Source organism: Thamnophis sirtalis, unplaced genomic scaffold (genome assembly GCF_051295495.1).
Source record: "Thamnophis sirtalis isolate CommonGarterSnake01/CBP01778 unplaced genomic scaffold, rThaSir2_p1.2 scaffold_6, whole genome shotgun sequence".
Taxonomy (NCBI): Eukaryota; Metazoa; Chordata; class Lepidosauria; order Squamata; family Natricidae; genus Thamnophis; species Thamnophis sirtalis.
In genome coordinates this window covers 71,122,759-71,139,403 of record NW_028261386.1, presented here as the reverse complement: position 1 = coordinate 71,139,403, position 16,645 = coordinate 71,122,759, and the positions used below count along the sequence as shown (strand labels likewise).

Sequence of the window (16,645 nt, the reverse complement as noted above, 5' to 3'; positions counted from 1 at the left end):
TCTAGAGGAGATCTGCATGGAGGAATGGGCCAACATACCAGCAACAGTGTGTGCCAACCTTGTGAAGACTTAGAGAAAACGTTTGACCTCTGTCATTGCCAACAAAGTATTGAGATGAACTTTTGATATTGACCAAATACTTATTTTCCAGCATAATTTGCAAATAAATTCTTTCCAAATCAGACAATGTGATTGTCTGGATTTGTTTTCTCATTTTGTCTCTCATAGGTGAGGTCTACCTATGATGTCAATTACAGGCCTCTCTCATCTTTTTAAGTGGAAGAACTTGCACAACTGTTGGCTGACTAAATACTTTTTTGCCCCACTATAACAAATTTACAATGTATCCCAAAAATGGGTCTTATAACCTGGTTTTGAAGTAACAACATCACCCCTCTCCCCACCCTCTGACCACTTGACTACATTTTGGGTGTTGGGCAACCAGCTCAAATTTACAGAAGCTCTCTGTGGTGACATGATTATGATTTACAACATTTTTGCTGGCAATCAGCATTTTTCTGGTTACTAGCAAACTCCACTCCATAGCATTTAACAACCGCAGTGTTTGCTTTATGACGGCCATAAATAAGCTGACAAAATCAGGTCTGGTCGCATGGCTTTGCAACCATCACTACTCAAGACCATAATTGTGAGCTCAATTGCACACATAATTCAGAGGACTATCTATACTTCTAACAGATTTAAAATCTTATTTAAATAAAAATAATCCCAAAGCTGGACTGAATATAACAAATTGATATACCAGATTGTTTCTGGGCATCACAGAGTTTAATGGCATACCAACACAATGAAATATAGCTTTAACTGTCCATTGGAAAGAATGGGTATCTATTAAACAATTGCAAGATTCAAATATCTGTGGTTGACATAACACATCATTTGTGCTATTATGTAACTGGCCCTTTTAATCCGTTGTTCAGACTAGGGGTGAGTTCTGGCAGGCACTACTGTTGGTTCGCTCGTGTGTACCATTGATGTCTGCTGTGCGCGCATGCACAGTGCAATTAAAATTGTTCTGTGCATGTGCAGAACTGAAAAACAAGATGGCGAACTGGTTTGGGGGCCTGACAAGCCGAGGGGGGGCGTGGCATGCCTGGGTCACTGCCGGTTCCAGTGACCCAGGCCGCCAAACCACTACCAGTTTGGCCAAACCGGTTGGAACCCACCACTGGTTCAGACCTTTTTTCTGCAACTTTGGTTACAGAATACACAAGAAGATATGGAAAGTATTTTTGTTCAAACCTTGACATTCCCAGTTTCAAATATCACAGACAGAAAAGGTGAGAAAGAACTGCTGCCCAAAACTTTGAAGAGTCGTTCTTAATCAGAATAGACAGGATTGCAAGATGATGTAATACTGCGACTCCATATAAAAGAAGTCTTGATAAGTTCCTTAGATATATTTTCCCACAAATGAGATGCATAATCTGCATTTGTCACTGTACTGCTCTGCCCAGAGAAAATTTAGTTTTGTATTATTGAATACCCAAAGAGATGTATGGTTCTGCTTCCTTCAGTGGCACTATTAAAATCTTCCTGTCCTTTTACAAGAAACCGGGAGGGTGTAATACAGGTAGTCCTTGACTTACAATAGTTCATTTAGTGACCGTTCAAAGTTACAACAGAACTGAAAAAGGACTTATGACCATTTTTCACATTTACAACCGTTGCAGCATCCCCATGGTCATGTGATCAAAATTCAAATGCTTGGCAACTGGTTCATATTTATGATGGTTGCAGCGTCTCAGGGTCATTTGATCCTCTTTTACAACCTTCTGACAAGCAAAGTCAATGGGGAAACCAGATTCACTTATAACTGTGTTAGTAACAACTTTAGTAATTCATTTAACAACTGTGTCAAAAAAGGTCGTAAAATGGGGCAAAATTCACTCAACACCTATCTCACTTAGCAATAGAAATTTTGGGCTCAATTGCGGTTGTAAGTCGAGGACTATCTGCATGCTATATTACAGCATTCACTTCTTGGGAAGGGAAGGATAGGATACATATTGATAATATGTGAGAATTAAGGATTGCACAAGTCAGTCTTGAAAAACCAATCAGTTAAAGCACAATCATATTCCCTTTAGCATTGAGAAGAGCAAAAGGCCCCAGAAGTATTTACACATTTTCCAGTTTCCAGCAGTATGACACTTACCATATGTATTTAGCTTCCCTGTTCCACAGGGACAATAAGATATATATTTTTTCTTCTGTTCAATCATACCCAATTCTCAGCGGCTGCCTGGAGAAGTCCCTCTAGTTTTGTTGCCAAGGTTTTTTAGAAGTAGTTTGCCACTGCCTTCTTCCAAGGAGTAAGAGAAAATGACTGGCCCAAGGTGACCCAGTTAGTTTTATACCTAAAGTAGGACTAGAACTTGGTTGATGCCTTAACCACACCAAACTGCTTTCTCTCTCTATCTTATACCAAATTATTAAAGATACTCTTGATAAACCTATTATATAATTTAAAAAATACCTCTAAAGACACTGAAGCAATTGTCAGGACTTTTTGGTTGCTAGAGATTGTTCCAAGACCATATGGAAACATCAGTTTTGTGATGTCATTCCTTACTCTTATTGTAATTATTTTTGAGATGTGGTTATTAAATGTTATTTAAATTATTTCCTAATCATAAGAATCAGTATTTACAGATACGAACCCATCCTACATTATAATTGAGTCATTACCTTTTGATAAGGTAAGCAATTTGATAAATCTCATATTATTCCAACGAGGTCACACATACTGAAATGATGAATAGAAAACAGACTTTACAAAACAATACTCTCTACCTTAATGGTTTGTTTTTGGTGGCAATATAAAGAAGTACAACATAAAAGTTTACTAATGTATTTGTTAGATTTATTTTTCACCTTTTCTTCGGTAGTTGAAAACAGCATACCAATAGCTCTGTGAACTAATTGGTCTAAGGAATAGTGGCTGACCCAAAGTCACCCAATGATCTTTCATGGCCATGGGTAGATTTTAGCCTGATCTTCCTGTCTAACATCTTAAACCACCACAATCTACATGATTGCATCCTATTTATTTCCTATATGCCTTAAAAAATATATTCAGCATATTATGTATTTTGAACATAAATCTGGATGACCATTTTATCAATCACCATAATATCTGAGATTAAAGCATTAGTCGAATCAACTGTATCTAAATTGTTCAAATTTATGCCTGGAACAAGATTACAAGGCGGTCTGGTCCTTGAATCCAGGCATGTGAAAAGCAACTCATCACACAGAGCACACGGGTGCATGTGGCAGCCTTCCCCAGCCCGATGGTGATCCGCAGTGGGGAACCACAAGTCCCACCATCATCCCCAGCCAGGGTGCAAAAAGTGTGGTTCAACACAGCTACAACAGAAAGGTTATCGGAACATGCTTTAAATGCTGGCAGGGAATAATGGAGGCCGCTGCTGCTGCTGTTAACCTGCTGAGCGTCAGGCAACCATTGCAGTACCCGCTTCTTCTAGCCCCCCAAAAGAAGCGGCTGTCCCGTTACCACAAGTGCAAGGATGCCAGGAAGGGATTGGGGGAAGGGGGGAGCGAGGCCTTTGGCCGACGGCGCTGCAGGGCTTCCAAGCACGCCCAGCCTCTCCCTTTTCCCCGTCTCCCAATTCAGCCTGCATGAAGCAATCCCGCCTCGGCTGCTGCTCCCCCCTCCGCCATTCCCAAAACGGGAGGCAGCTACTTACCGAGTATACAGGGGGGGGCCGCCGAGCGGCTGCCCCGACCGCTGCGGCCATCGCCAGGCTGCTTTCTCCTGTCGGGGTGCCCGGCTGCACTCACTTCTGGCTGGCTGGCTCCCTCCCCCGCCGGTTACCGGTAGCACCCATCTACCCGCCCCTGCTCGCCGACGACGCCCTCGCCACCGTGCTCTGCGAAGCCAGCCGAAGGAGGGAATCTGTCACTCTGGGAAGAAGGGCGGAAGTAGCCGACGGGCGCCGCCATCTTGTCCGCGACGGTATTCGCGCGGGGCCAAACCTCATCTGGGGCGTGTGATCGCCTTTGGGGGAAGGGCAGGGAAAAGAAGCGGCATGGTGGGAATCGCGGTCGGTCGGAGCCCGTCGCCCAAAGAGGACGAGAAGGAGGACTTCGCTTTTGCAGAAGGGCTGCTGGACACCGTTCTCGGTTCCCTGTATGACTTCGGTGGGTTGATCTCGAATCTGATTTTTCCCAGGGACTATGGGTTTCGGTGTTGCTTCCCCTTATTCTTACCATGGGACCCCCTGCCTGCTCCCCTTTTTTCTTCCCCTTTCCGGATTCCTAGCCATCTCCTGCTCTCAATACTGTACTAACAATATTTCTGCGGGCAAGGGCCTGGCGCAATGAAACGGATGCTGGAAACAAGAGGAGCTGGCGGAAGTGAAATCTTGCAGAACTGAGAAGCCTTCACGTGTTATATAGTTGTATTGATGTTTCACTGTTCCTTTAAGTGAAGGCGAAATGATCCGAAACCCCCACTTTCCGGCCATTGAAACCAACCAGTCTTGATTAGACCCATTAATCCTAGAGGGCTTTCAAGCAACAAGGTAACAGATATTCGATGGGATCTATCTTTTGTTCATTCCGGCCAGAAACCCTGTTCGAATACTTACCCAAGGTCCTAATTTCGGTTTCTTGCCAATTCCACATCTGCAAAAATTATTTTTAAATTATTGAATATCATTTCTGTTTTCATGTTTGGTATATTGTTTTGCTCAATGATCTGTTGATAAAAAGGAGATACAATAGGTACATTATTCTGCATATACTATGTATAGATCCCCTTTAAGTTCTTACAGAAAGTTTTGTGTTCTTTATTGTTCCAAGTGTCTACATCTAGGTTCTGAATACTATAGCACAAATGAAAACGCTGAACTGTAGAATAAGTTTTTACTTACTCTACAGTTTAACTTTAGCATTTAAATTTGGCCAAATTTAGCTAAAATTTAAATACAATAACAGAAATATGAATTTCTATCTATCTAAGTATGTACGTATAAATAAATAAATAAATAAATAAATAAATAAATAAATAAATAAGGTCTCATTGAGCTCCATTTTTATTTTATTTATTTAGTTTATATGCCTCCCAATTCAATATTTGAAATGCCTATCGGCGGCTTATAATGTAATAAAAATAGAAATTTGAAAACAAATATAAAGAGCAATTAAAATTACAAGAATTAATGTAAATACAGATTCCCAATATATCAGTTCCTAGCAAGTGTACAAAAATGCTGCTGTTCGGAAAACACCAAAAATAGTCAAGAAAATAAACAATTAAGTCATAGAACAAATCAGTCCCAAATTCTTATTTAATGTACAAATGTTGAGGCTCGAACTATAATTCTCTGGGCACATTATGTGAAGACTCAGTTCCCCTGAGAAGCCTATAGTGCTGGGTAAAATGGAAAGAAAAAAAAAGAGGCAGACAAGCAACAAGATAATGGATTTGATTACAACAGCAAAGAAAATGCACCATTGAAAGATATAACAGGCTTAATTGAGGACAGATCATTCTGGAGATTACCTATATGGTTGCTAAACTTGAGGCTATTCTGGTAACACTTAATACTGCAATTTGTGAATATGAACAGTGAATTCTGAGTTCTGAGCATGATAAAGTGTGTACATTGCTACCCATTTAAGTGGTTTTGCTTGATTTTTATTTGTTCAAAGTAAAATATCAGTATAATTTAAATTTGCAGAAAAAGGGCTATTTTGATTTTTCTGGGTTGAATGGAACAAGGGGATGGACATGTTTGCTTTTAAACTATAGGTGAATCACCACCAGGGAAATGCAAAAAGAAAAGGAATAAGAAAAGACACTCTCAACAGATAACAGCAACAGTGGCCAGCCCTACCACATCATTTGTCAATCCTGAACTTGGTACATCACCTTCAGACAAGAGGAAAAGTGTGCCCAATTTCTTTGACAATTTGAAAGATGAATTGGCAAGTGTTAATGAGAAAAAATGTGTCTTGGGTTCGAGTTCCCCTCATCCACTCCCATTCAAAAGTGCCCAAGAAGAAAAGGCAACACATGTTGAAGTTGTGACATTCCAGAGTCGACACAAAAAGAAGGCTAAACTAGAAATTCCTGGAAGTAATGATTCAAAGGTAAGGCATTCATATTTAATTCCCTCATGTTTGGAAACAGAACATTCAGTTTATAAAAGGGACTTGTCAAAAATAATTGCAAGTCACCTTGAAAACATTATTGGTCTGCCTACCTATATTATCACCATATGACTAAAGAGAAAGAAAAGACTTTTCATTTTATGAATTTACTCTGGTCATTTAGGAATAATTTAGTTGGCTAAGTAAATTAATATTTGCAAGCCTCTTTATTGTATACAAATTCTTCATAATACAATGTTCGTAAATACATTCAGTATTAAAGCTATACCACGTTTAATTGCAAGGTGAGATGGGAATAAGCATTTTGCCACAACACAAAGCTTCTTTGCTCTTCTCTTTGCAAGATGAGTAGTGATATCAGAATAGGTAAAGGTTTCCCCTGTCCAGCTGTGTCTGACTCCAGGGGGTGGTATTCTCTGTTTCTTAGCTGAAGGAGCCAGCGTTGTCCAAAGACATTTACATGGTCATGTGGCTAGCATGACTGTCTGCTGAGGTATCTGGAACATTGTTACCTTCCCATCGAAGTGGTACCTATTTATCTACTCACGTTTGCATGCTTTCGAACTGCTAGATAGGTAGGAGCTGGGGCAAGTAAAGGGAGCTTACACCATTGTGTGGCACTTGGGTCTCAAACCTGAGCTGTCAGTTCAGCATCTTTAACCACTGAGCCATCACACAGTCCCGCTATCAGGATACTTCTGATTGATTCATAGCTTCTCATTTTCTTTGAGTTTAAGATGTTATACCAGGTACAAAAGAGGTCCATATATTAATTCAACTTTGAATTGACCTACCCAGTCTGGTCTGTGGAAATTCACATAACCACCCATACAAAATTAAAATATTTATCTTTTTGCTACCATTTCTTGACTAAATGGCTTTTTTCAGCCTAGATCTGGTAACTCTAAATAATTTTCTTTAGAAAAGCTCAACTACTAGTCATAATTTTCTGTATTAAACAAAATAGGAGACTATGAGTAGTTTGTGCTTTCAAATAAGATGCTTAAGTGGACATCCACTTAGCCATACTTAAATTTCAGCTTCTTAAGTCAAGGCAAAATTTGTTGAAACCAGACCAAATCAGATCACTCACTTACTGGACTTCCATGGAAGTTAGCAGTTGTGGCAAACAGAGATAAAATGGAATTCTGTAATATTTTTTTAAATATATTTTATGATATCTGTCCTGGCTTTTTTGGTCCAATGTCCAATCTAATCTATTGACAGGATTTTTTTTTCTTTCAACAATCTTGCAAACCTTATTGAGACAATGAGAATTGTAATTGAGTCAAGGTAATGTGGTACTGGTTCATTTCAAAGTGTTTCTAGCCTATTCTTTCCAGTATCTCTTTTAAATCTAAAACTAACAGATAGGATCCACTTGTTACAAAACTGGTTTAGGATTGACTCACAAACAGGTAGTTCAGTAGAATTCCATGGTTGCTGTTATTACCAAATACCAGTATTTCAAAAGAATTAAGCAAGAGTCAAATAACTTTAATTACTAGAGTTTTATCATCAGCTTCTGAGGTTCAGACAAGTTTTTAAAATTAGATTCATTAAGAATTTTACATTGAATTACACAGATTAAAAAAATTGTCCTATCTTAAGACCATAGCAGTAAGTAGGTGTTTATGATGAGTATGATCTGCTACCTATCCTGATTTAAAAGTGATCAAGGTAATTACTGTTGTTTAGAAATAAATACACTTCTGTGGCTAACAAGAAACGCCAATTAGGAAAATTTAAATACATAGCTTACATAAACAGCAACACATTTCACTTCCTGAATGCTGTTATTGTATTGTTCACATCAACAATACAGTAACAGCAACAAAAACAAACAAACCTCCTGCACACTTTTGCATTTGGCAATTTTTTGGTAAGGGAGTGCAACACGATTACAGTTTTTTCAGTAGCACCCAAGAAATACAGTTTAAATATACCAACATGTCAATCTATTAAACCGAAAAGAAATAGTTTTCTTCTTCAATTCAAAATTATTATCAGCCTTACTTACTTGCTCTTACTTGCTCTAACACTCCCCAGCTTTCTCTTGTTTTGAGTACCATTTGGTTAATAATAAAAAGATTGAAATTATTGCCTGTTTCATTGCTTAACACTTTGTGGCTTAGAGAACTTAAAAACAAGTAAACCACTATAAGCCACTCCAATCATGTGAAACAACCTGATATTTAAACTCCGTGTTGTTCTGAGCTATGGGCATCTCCTTCCCCTCTAATATTTAGGTATGTTCATAAGAAGGAGATTCAGAAGCTTGTCTTCCTTTTTAGTTTAACTCTGTTTCCTTGTTATGTCCAAATATAGAGCAACAGTTTGTCTTTAGTGCAATTGCAGGTAGTTCTCAACTTATCACCATTCATTTAGTGACCATTTGAAGTTACAATGGCACTCAAAAAAGTGACTTGCAACTGTTCCTTGCACTTACGATCGGCACAGCATCCCCATGATCATGTGATCAAAGTTGGGGTAGTGACAACCAGCATGTATTTACGATGGTTGCAGCCTCCCAGGGTCATGTGATCACCATCCTGACAAGCAAAATCCATGGGTGAAGCCAGACTCGCTTAACAACCTACATGATTCACTTAACTGCAGTAATTCTCTTTACAACTGTAAAGCTGTGGGGGGGTGACTCACTTAACCACTCTTGCTTAGCAATCAAAATACTAGTCTCAATTGTGGTCCTAACTTGAGGACTACTTGCAGGTTTTTTTTAAAAAATATTTAAAAAATGGCTTGGTTTGGGGGAGAAACCCCAGTTGATTGAATTTTTGTTGTTCTAATAGTTCACCCTGCAAAAAGAGCTCAGTTCAGTCAAAATGTTCCCATCCTGGAAAAGCCATTTTTCACAGATTTTTCTTTTTAGTTGTATATCTCCCATGTATTGGAGAGGGAACTGATCCTGAGGTATTTTTTTCTTTCTTTTTCTCTGTTCTACCAGCAGAAACAGCCTACTATATTGGAAGTTTTCCTGCAGTTTTCTCTAAGAAGGTTTATTCTAGAACCAGCTTGTATTATAGCATAATACTGACAAAGTCAAGATTAGTTATTTACTCGGAAGAGTAAACCTCTGGTTCCAATGTCCGATCCAGATTGGATCCCACAAGATTAGTTATGGTCAAGGAATTGGATTGCATAATAACTTGTGTCTAAAAGAAATTGGAAACAAAAAGGTATGTTTCCTCACAGTGTCCCTGAGGAAGGGAAATGAGCATGTGTGTTAGGCCTGGAAGCCATCTTTTGCATTGGGTCTTCCGGCCTGCCACATTTACTGCTGTGGGAAAATGGGAGGGGGGAATTATATGGAGTATGTGAGATATATACGGTAGTCAAAATAACATTCCTTTCTCAAAGAGTCAAGGACGTCTTGCCCTGCACCTGGAAGGGTGTGACTAGAAGGCATCTCGAGTTGGGACAGTGGTTTGATTGGACCATGTGATGGACATGTGGTTGCTGGGCAGGGACTTGGACTTTCATTTGGGTGGGGAAAACCTGGAAGCTTTCAGATTTGGGTTTTCCAAGATGTGCCAATATGACATCTCTAATAAAATAGAACTTTCAGGAACTTCAAGCCTCGGAGTCTTCTTTCATTGGAGACGTTACTTGGAACCCTGATAATGTGCTAATAAATATTTCATTGTTAATGCTATTAAAGTGGTGAAATACTAATACTTTAAATGCTAATACCGGATTGCTGGATGTACTTAGGGCCAGCATCTGTGTTCTCATCCTGTTTGGTGTTGTTAAACAACTGTTTAATTGTTAATTGTTAAACAACTTGCCACTTTCTGATCAGATTTGGTACAGGCTTTGTACCAGCTATTTGTATACTTGAGATTTCCTTTAGTTTGATGCTCTGTTAATGGATTTCAAAAATCTTATTTAATAGCAAAACATACTATTTTATGTTTTAAATTGTATCTAGGCAAAAATGGCTGCTGAACAACCATGTATGGACAACCAAGAATTTCACTTGGAAAAAGTAAGTTAATTTGAGGTATGTTTAAAGGCAGGGTGGGTTTGATTTAAATCAAGTCAATTTGAATCACTAGTAAAAAGGCTTGATTTAAATCAACTTGATTTAAATCATAATTTTTAAAGAGCAACTGTCATCTATGTCCTGCAGCGGCTCCTCTGACCTGCTGTTGACTCACCGACAGTCCCATTCACTTTAATGGGATGGCTGGTGATGTGGCAGTGACACAACAAAGTGAGGGATGTGATAGGCAACAGGTGGGTGGATGCCCACTAACAGGCACTGCCATGACGGATCTGAAATGACAGGTTCTCTTTAAATGTAAGGATTCGTTCTTGCTGATAGTTAGAATCTTTAATATTATTATTTGCAAATAAAGTGAAGGTTTCCTATTTAGCTTGTAGAGTTTGGATTCATTGAATGTGTTTACCAAAATGTAAATATTGCAGAATATTCAGCCTCATGCTACCTAACAAACTGCATTTCATTCTCAATAAATTGAATTATTATCTTAACTAGAAAACTATCTTTAGATAGATTTTTACTCCAAAAGCATTTTGTTAAAATAAATTAGATAAAAAAAATTTAAAATCTGATTTTTTTTTAAAAAACCCATTGATTATTATCTACACTGTTTAAAGGTAAGCACACGGCATGGAGTCTGATGGAGAAAAGATAGAATTGTCCATAGATCATTAACCAGGCCCCAAACCTACCAGTTTTTTTCTCCCATAAACCAGACTTTCTACAACTATTTAGGAAGGTCTGCAATATTTTAGGCCTGAAATCAGAATTATACACTTTAGAGACTGTTTGTTAAATGCTTGACATTAGAAAGTTTCCCAGTGGCAAATCCATCACATCCTTGTAGTTTCTTAACATGCCCAAAATGAACAAAGATTGGAACAGCAATCTGTATCTGAAATGGATGAACTGTCATACCAAAAAATCTGGGTGGAAACCTGGAATCCTGCAGAGAATACTCCAGAAAAAGGAATTCCAATCCCTGCTGGATTTCCAGGTGGCCTGTCCTCCAGAGGTGGGTTCCTACTCGTTCGGTCCGGTTCTCCTGAACAGGTAGTGCTGCCTTCCAACAGGGAGAGAACCAGTTCTGAGCTTGCGCTCAGCGAATCGGTGGTAAACCGGTTAGGAACCCACCACTGCTATCCTCACATCCAACATCTATCCAGTTAAAGTTCCTGAGCTTCAACTGTCAGGATAACCCCTAGTAGAAGGACCTTTGATTCAGCCTGTCATCCCCTTCCAGAGTGTTCAGGTGATGATTGCCATAGTTTTATAAATAATGAAAGCTCAATTTGTGGGGTTTAGGCGGTGGGGGCGAGGTGGATGTGTATGAAATCCAAAGTCAAGCAGTTGATATAACTTGCATCGTTTGTGCCATTGTCTAATTGCAATTGTCTGTGGAAATGTCCTTGTGAGAAGCAGGAGGAAAAAGAATAGTAGGCTAGGCCTACAAGAGGCAGCTTAGTCTGTAGAGAAAATGGCGGTGTGGCAAATGTCTCAGAAGAGACCCTCTATTTTCTTTAACTGTAAAGGTGGGGAGAGGAGAGGATGCATTTTCAGACTTGCAAGATTCTGTTACTCTAAGTTTACAATAAAGATACAGTTCCAAGCATCAACCATTTGTTCAGTGGGAATGGTGCCGAACAAAGGGATTTAGGACTGATCCTCGAAGCTCCAGCTGTCGCAAGACTTCCGCGGTTGTGTGAACAAAATTTGGGCGTCTGGCAACCAACCACATTTACAGCATTCCATGTTCACATGATCACCATGTGTGACCTTCCCTACTGGCTTCTCACAAGGAAAATCAATGGGGAAGCCAGCATGGAAGATTGCAAGTTACTTGGGTAAGTCTTCCCCACCTACTTTGGCCTTTCTTTCTTTCCATACACTGTGCTCTTCTAGCTCCCTTTGCTTGCCTCCTCATTCACACGTATTGAACCCTCATTCCTACCTTTGCTCACATATATCCTATATCCTCTTCGTTTCTTCCCTCTGTGAACCTTGCTTTATGTTCTCCTTCACCCCTTTGTATGCATCATTAACATATCTCAGCACTCACATGCACTCCATGAACTCCTTCCCAAGCCTCCCTCAGCCCCCCCCCCCCCCAATCTCTCTACAGCACTCCTGCAACACCTTAACTGCTCACCAACCTGTGCATCTCAGGGTTACAACAGCAAGCAGGACTTCTTGGATTGCCGTTAAAAACTGATGCATTCACAAGACATTCTGTTTTGCAACCACATCACTTAGTGATGGGATCCTGTTGCCAATTGTTGTTGTAATTCAAGGATACCTGCTCATGATTGGTGCTTCTTGTCTGGATTACCTCAAAGGACTGACATCAGTCTTGCAGGTCTGAAAGTACATCTCTTCCTCCACTCACCTTTATAGTCCAAGAAACTAGGGAGGGTCTTTCTGAGCGGGTTGCTGCACCCCGATTCCTTCTGCAGACGAAGCTCCCTCTTACTTGACCTAGCCTGCTATTTCTCCCACTTTTCTCAAGAACATTCTCATAGATTATTACTATTACTATTAGACAATGATACAAATGCTGTAAGTTATATCAACTGCTTGAATTTGGATGTAATTCACATCCACCTCACTCCCCCACCGAAATCCAAATTGAGCTTTCATTATTTATAAAATCATGGCAATCATCACCTGAGCATTCTGAGCAATTGCACTACTGGACATCCTAATAGTTGAAGCTCAGGAACTTTCTGTGTGCTTGCGTAGATATTGGATGTGAGGATAGGCCATTTGGAAGTCCAGCAGGGATCGGAATTCCTTTTTCTGGAGTATTCTATGCTAGATTTCAGGTTTTCATCCAGATTTTTTTATATGACAGTTCATTCATTTCAGATACAGATTGCTATCTCTATCTCTGTTCATTTTGGCCATGTTAAGAAACTAAAAGGATGTGATAGATTTACCACTGGGAAACTCTCTAATGTCAAGCATTCTTTTATGTACATTGAGAGTATGTGCATATGCACCAAAGACAAATTCCTGATGTATCCAATCACACTTGACCAATAAAGAATTCTCTTCTGTTCTATTCTATTCTATTCTATTCTATTTCACACATATCCCCCTAAGATACTGCTTATCTGCCTAGTCTCTGGTTCCACTTCCTATCTCTCAAGGACATTCTCACAAACCATTACAGAGTGTTACCTTTTTTAGATAGTGATCTAAATGACTTAAAGAATGTAAAAAGATCTACTATGCTGCAGATTACACTCTATTCCATATTGTATCAATTTATCGATTGTCCAGGACCGCAATCTGAAATAACATTTTGCAGTTAACATATGAATCTGACTATTGTTGACTCAAAAAAAAAATCCTCAATTTTTTATATTCTGTGAAAACAGCTACAGAACATTTCTTCTGCTTATGCAACATGGTGGCATGATATGTTACGCAATTCTTCAAATGCGTTTCTTATGAAACTTCAGCTTGTATGCTTATGCTTCATGGAAAGCAGAATTGCAAAAGACCAAAGGGAAAAAAAAATCAGTTGTGTTTGCAATGCTTTAGGCCCGCTTGGAAGTACACCGCCTTGGAATTACAGGATTTACAAAGAAAGAACAGAGGGAATTGGAGCAAGAACGTGCTGTCATGTTGGGAGCAAAGGTATGACGCTTCCTTGTGAGTCGAGAGATGACTTACAGAAGAGGAGATTTTATCCTTAAAGCTTTCCCATTGCCAAAGCCTTTGGGTGATTTGTTTTTTTTTCCAACTGGAGGTGAAATGGCAGGGTCAAAGTATGGTAGAGGTTTGAGATTTCAAAAATAAATTGCGGATGAGCAATGTAGCACTCTTCAGACAGAGTTTCTGCATTAAATTCCTTTAAAAAATTTAAAACTAGTACTATCGAATATACTTGGGTATAAGCCAACTCTTGAATTTTTAATCAAAGTATGAAAAATGTACTACCCATAGGTAAAACCAACATACATTTTTTTGTGATATTTTACTTAAAAACCCAAAGATTAGCTTATCTGTGGATGGACTTATCCACAAATATATATAAGAAATATGGTGTATTAAAATACTTTTAAAAGTATTACCATATATACTTAAGGATTAGCCCATCCACAGATGTCAAACCTGAATTTTGGAGGTATATTGCACTTGAAATGTTTGGCTTATCCACTAATATATATGGGAGTTCTTAATACGTAAATGTGAGTGGTTGCATAACTATTTTAAAATGTTGCCTTAGTATTGAACATATTTAGAAATCTTACTGTAATTCAGCTTTTTGCCTCGTGAATTTGTACTGCCAGCAATGCATTCACATCAAGACTTAAGAAATAGGGAAGGTGGTGTTTGCATTTCTGTCAAACATTATCTACATAAATGTCTCAAAGCATCCCATCTTCTGAAAGAAATGAGAACAGTGATTATGAGTCACTAATCATTTCATAAATAGCCACATATCTATTGAAAGCATCAAATTAAATCATGTTAGCATTTAAAGAACCATCATTATACATTATTGTATAATCACTATGAACTTTTTTCTCTCTCTTTTTTGGTGTATTTTTTTTTTTACAAAATACTGAAATAGTGTGATTAAAATCTTATTGCAGCCTCCAAAAAAGGAATATGTAAACTACAAAATACTTCAAGAGCAAATCAAAGAAAAACAAGCAGCAAAGAAGAAAGAAAATATGATGGTTTGTGTGAAATATTTTATATAAAAACAAAACGTAAAATCAAGTAAGAAAACTCTAGTATAATGGTTTCCAATAAGACCTGGGCTATGCATTTAGCATAATTCTAACAACAAATTGAAGTCAGTTTCCATTGCATTTGGGAACCATATCTGATTTATGGAAATGTGGTAAATGACCATTTAGAATATTCATGCTCCTATTCCTATTTTGATTAACAGGAAAATAAATCTGATTCTCTGAAGAGGAGAAAAAAGAGAGGGCATGAAGAAAGGTGAGCCAAGATTTCAATCTTATATAAACAAGGTGTAATAAATTAGATTTATTTTTGTATTTGTTTTGGTTGTGCTAATTAAGTTTTTTTCACAGCTAGTGGTAAACAATAATGTAGTTTTGGCATTAAATGACTGAGCCTTTAGCCTCTGTTTTATTTCTTCTTTATGAAGTGTACAGAGAAATAATTAGTGTTTGTTATTGAATGGGACTGGGCAAATATAAAACAGTGGTTCAGTTTCAGAAGCAATAGGAATCTCTTGATAGTTTGAAACTTTCAGGATAAAATGTTGAAACAATTGTTATGATATATACATACATACATACATACATACATACATAGAGAGAGAGAGAGAGAGAGAGAGAGAGAGAGAGAGAGAGAGAGAGAACGTACATACATACATATATATATATATATATATTTGCCAAACTGTAGAAGCAGGTATAGATTTGTATGTATATATAAAAACATCACGAGAATCTATCCATGTGGTCACAAAGATCGGCACTGTAATAAAAACCAGTCAGTATATTAACATGCATTTATACCCAAATATGTTTTCTTTTTAAAATCAGAAAATCCAAGAAGACAACGAAACAGAACACCTTGCCAACAGGACGGTTGGGAAAATTTAAAAACGGAGCATTGATTCTTCAACGTTGTGACATAAGGAAGATCAAATCTTCTAAGTTGAATAAATGAACTTATATTGAAAGCAGAATAGGATGAAGAAACTGGGTAAAAAAATAACTTTTTTAAAAAATCTAATTGTTCCTTTAAAAAAAAATAAAAACTCATTTAAAGATTCCATTTGTAATCGGAATTTGATAGTGTATTATTGATTAGTGTGCAATAAGAAGAAATACATCTGAAAGCTAAATTTTGCAAATGTCAATTGAATTGCATAATTATTTACCGTTGAATTGATTGAACTGGTTACCAACATATATGAATTTATAAGAATTCATCAGAAAGTTTTATACTGAATTGAATATGAGCTCCCGTTACTTGTCCCAGCTTCTGCCAACCTAGCAGTTTGAAAGCATGTAAAAATGCAAGTAGAAAAAATAGGAACCGCCTTTGATGGAATGTAACAGCGTTCCGTGCGCCTTCGGCATTTAGTCATGCTGGCCACATAACCATGGAGTCATCTTCAGACAGGGCTGGCTCTTTGGCTTTGAAACGGAGATGAGCACCACCTCCTAGAGTCAGGAACGACTAGCACATATGTGCAAGGGGAACCTTTACCTTTAGAGAATAAAGTTTTTAAGAAACATTGTTTTCTATTTCTGTATGCCAAACTTTTCTGCAGTTGGGGTTTAAAAGTAGCCTGCTTAACTTATCTGCCAAAGAGTAAAATATGTTAGTTTTCTGTAGAAAAGGTACATAATCTTCAATGTAATCTGTGCTCCACACTGGACCTGAAGCAGAGGTGGGTTCCTACCAGTTTGCACCTATTCGGTAGAACCGGTTCATCAAATCTACCGAACCGGT

General features: G+C 38.2%; 2 protein-coding genes across 4 annotated transcripts in view; one reads left to right on the top strand and one right to left on the bottom strand.

The window, feature by feature from the left end:
- The window catches only part of GNPAT (glyceronephosphate O-acyltransferase), a 31,884-nt gene extending 27,958 nt beyond the window's left edge, over positions 1-3,926 (bottom strand). For both annotated transcript variants that reach the window (XM_014053072.2, XM_014053073.2), the window contains exon 1: positions 3,735-3,926. In XM_014053072.2, the coding sequence (XP_013908547.2) occupies positions 3,735-3,785 (51 nt within the window). In that variant the 5' untranslated portion in view covers positions 3,786-3,926. The remainder of the gene's footprint in view (positions 1-3,734) is intronic.
- An 86-nt stretch (positions 3,927-4,012) lies between these two features.
- FSAF1 (40S small subunit processome assembly factor 1) lies at positions 4,013-15,959 on the top strand. Of its 2 annotated transcripts, XM_087718120.1 has the most exons (7): positions 4,013-4,188; positions 5,804-6,144; positions 10,115-10,171; positions 13,736-13,831; positions 14,794-14,880; positions 15,099-15,151; positions 15,727-15,959. In XM_087718120.1, exons 1-7 carry the CDS (start codon positions 4,077-4,079, stop codon positions 15,851-15,853), a joined length of 873 nt encoding a protein of 290 aa, XP_087574246.1. In that variant the 5' UTR covers positions 4,013-4,076; the 3' UTR covers positions 15,854-15,959. The 2 variants fall into 2 exon arrangements, with proteins under 2 accessions (XP_087574246.1, XP_087574245.1); XM_087718119.1 differs by lacking the exon at positions 15,727-15,959 and having other exon boundaries at positions 4,014-4,188; positions 14,794-14,923; positions 15,099-15,133.
- The last annotated feature ends 686 nt before the right edge of the window (positions 15,960-16,645 follow it).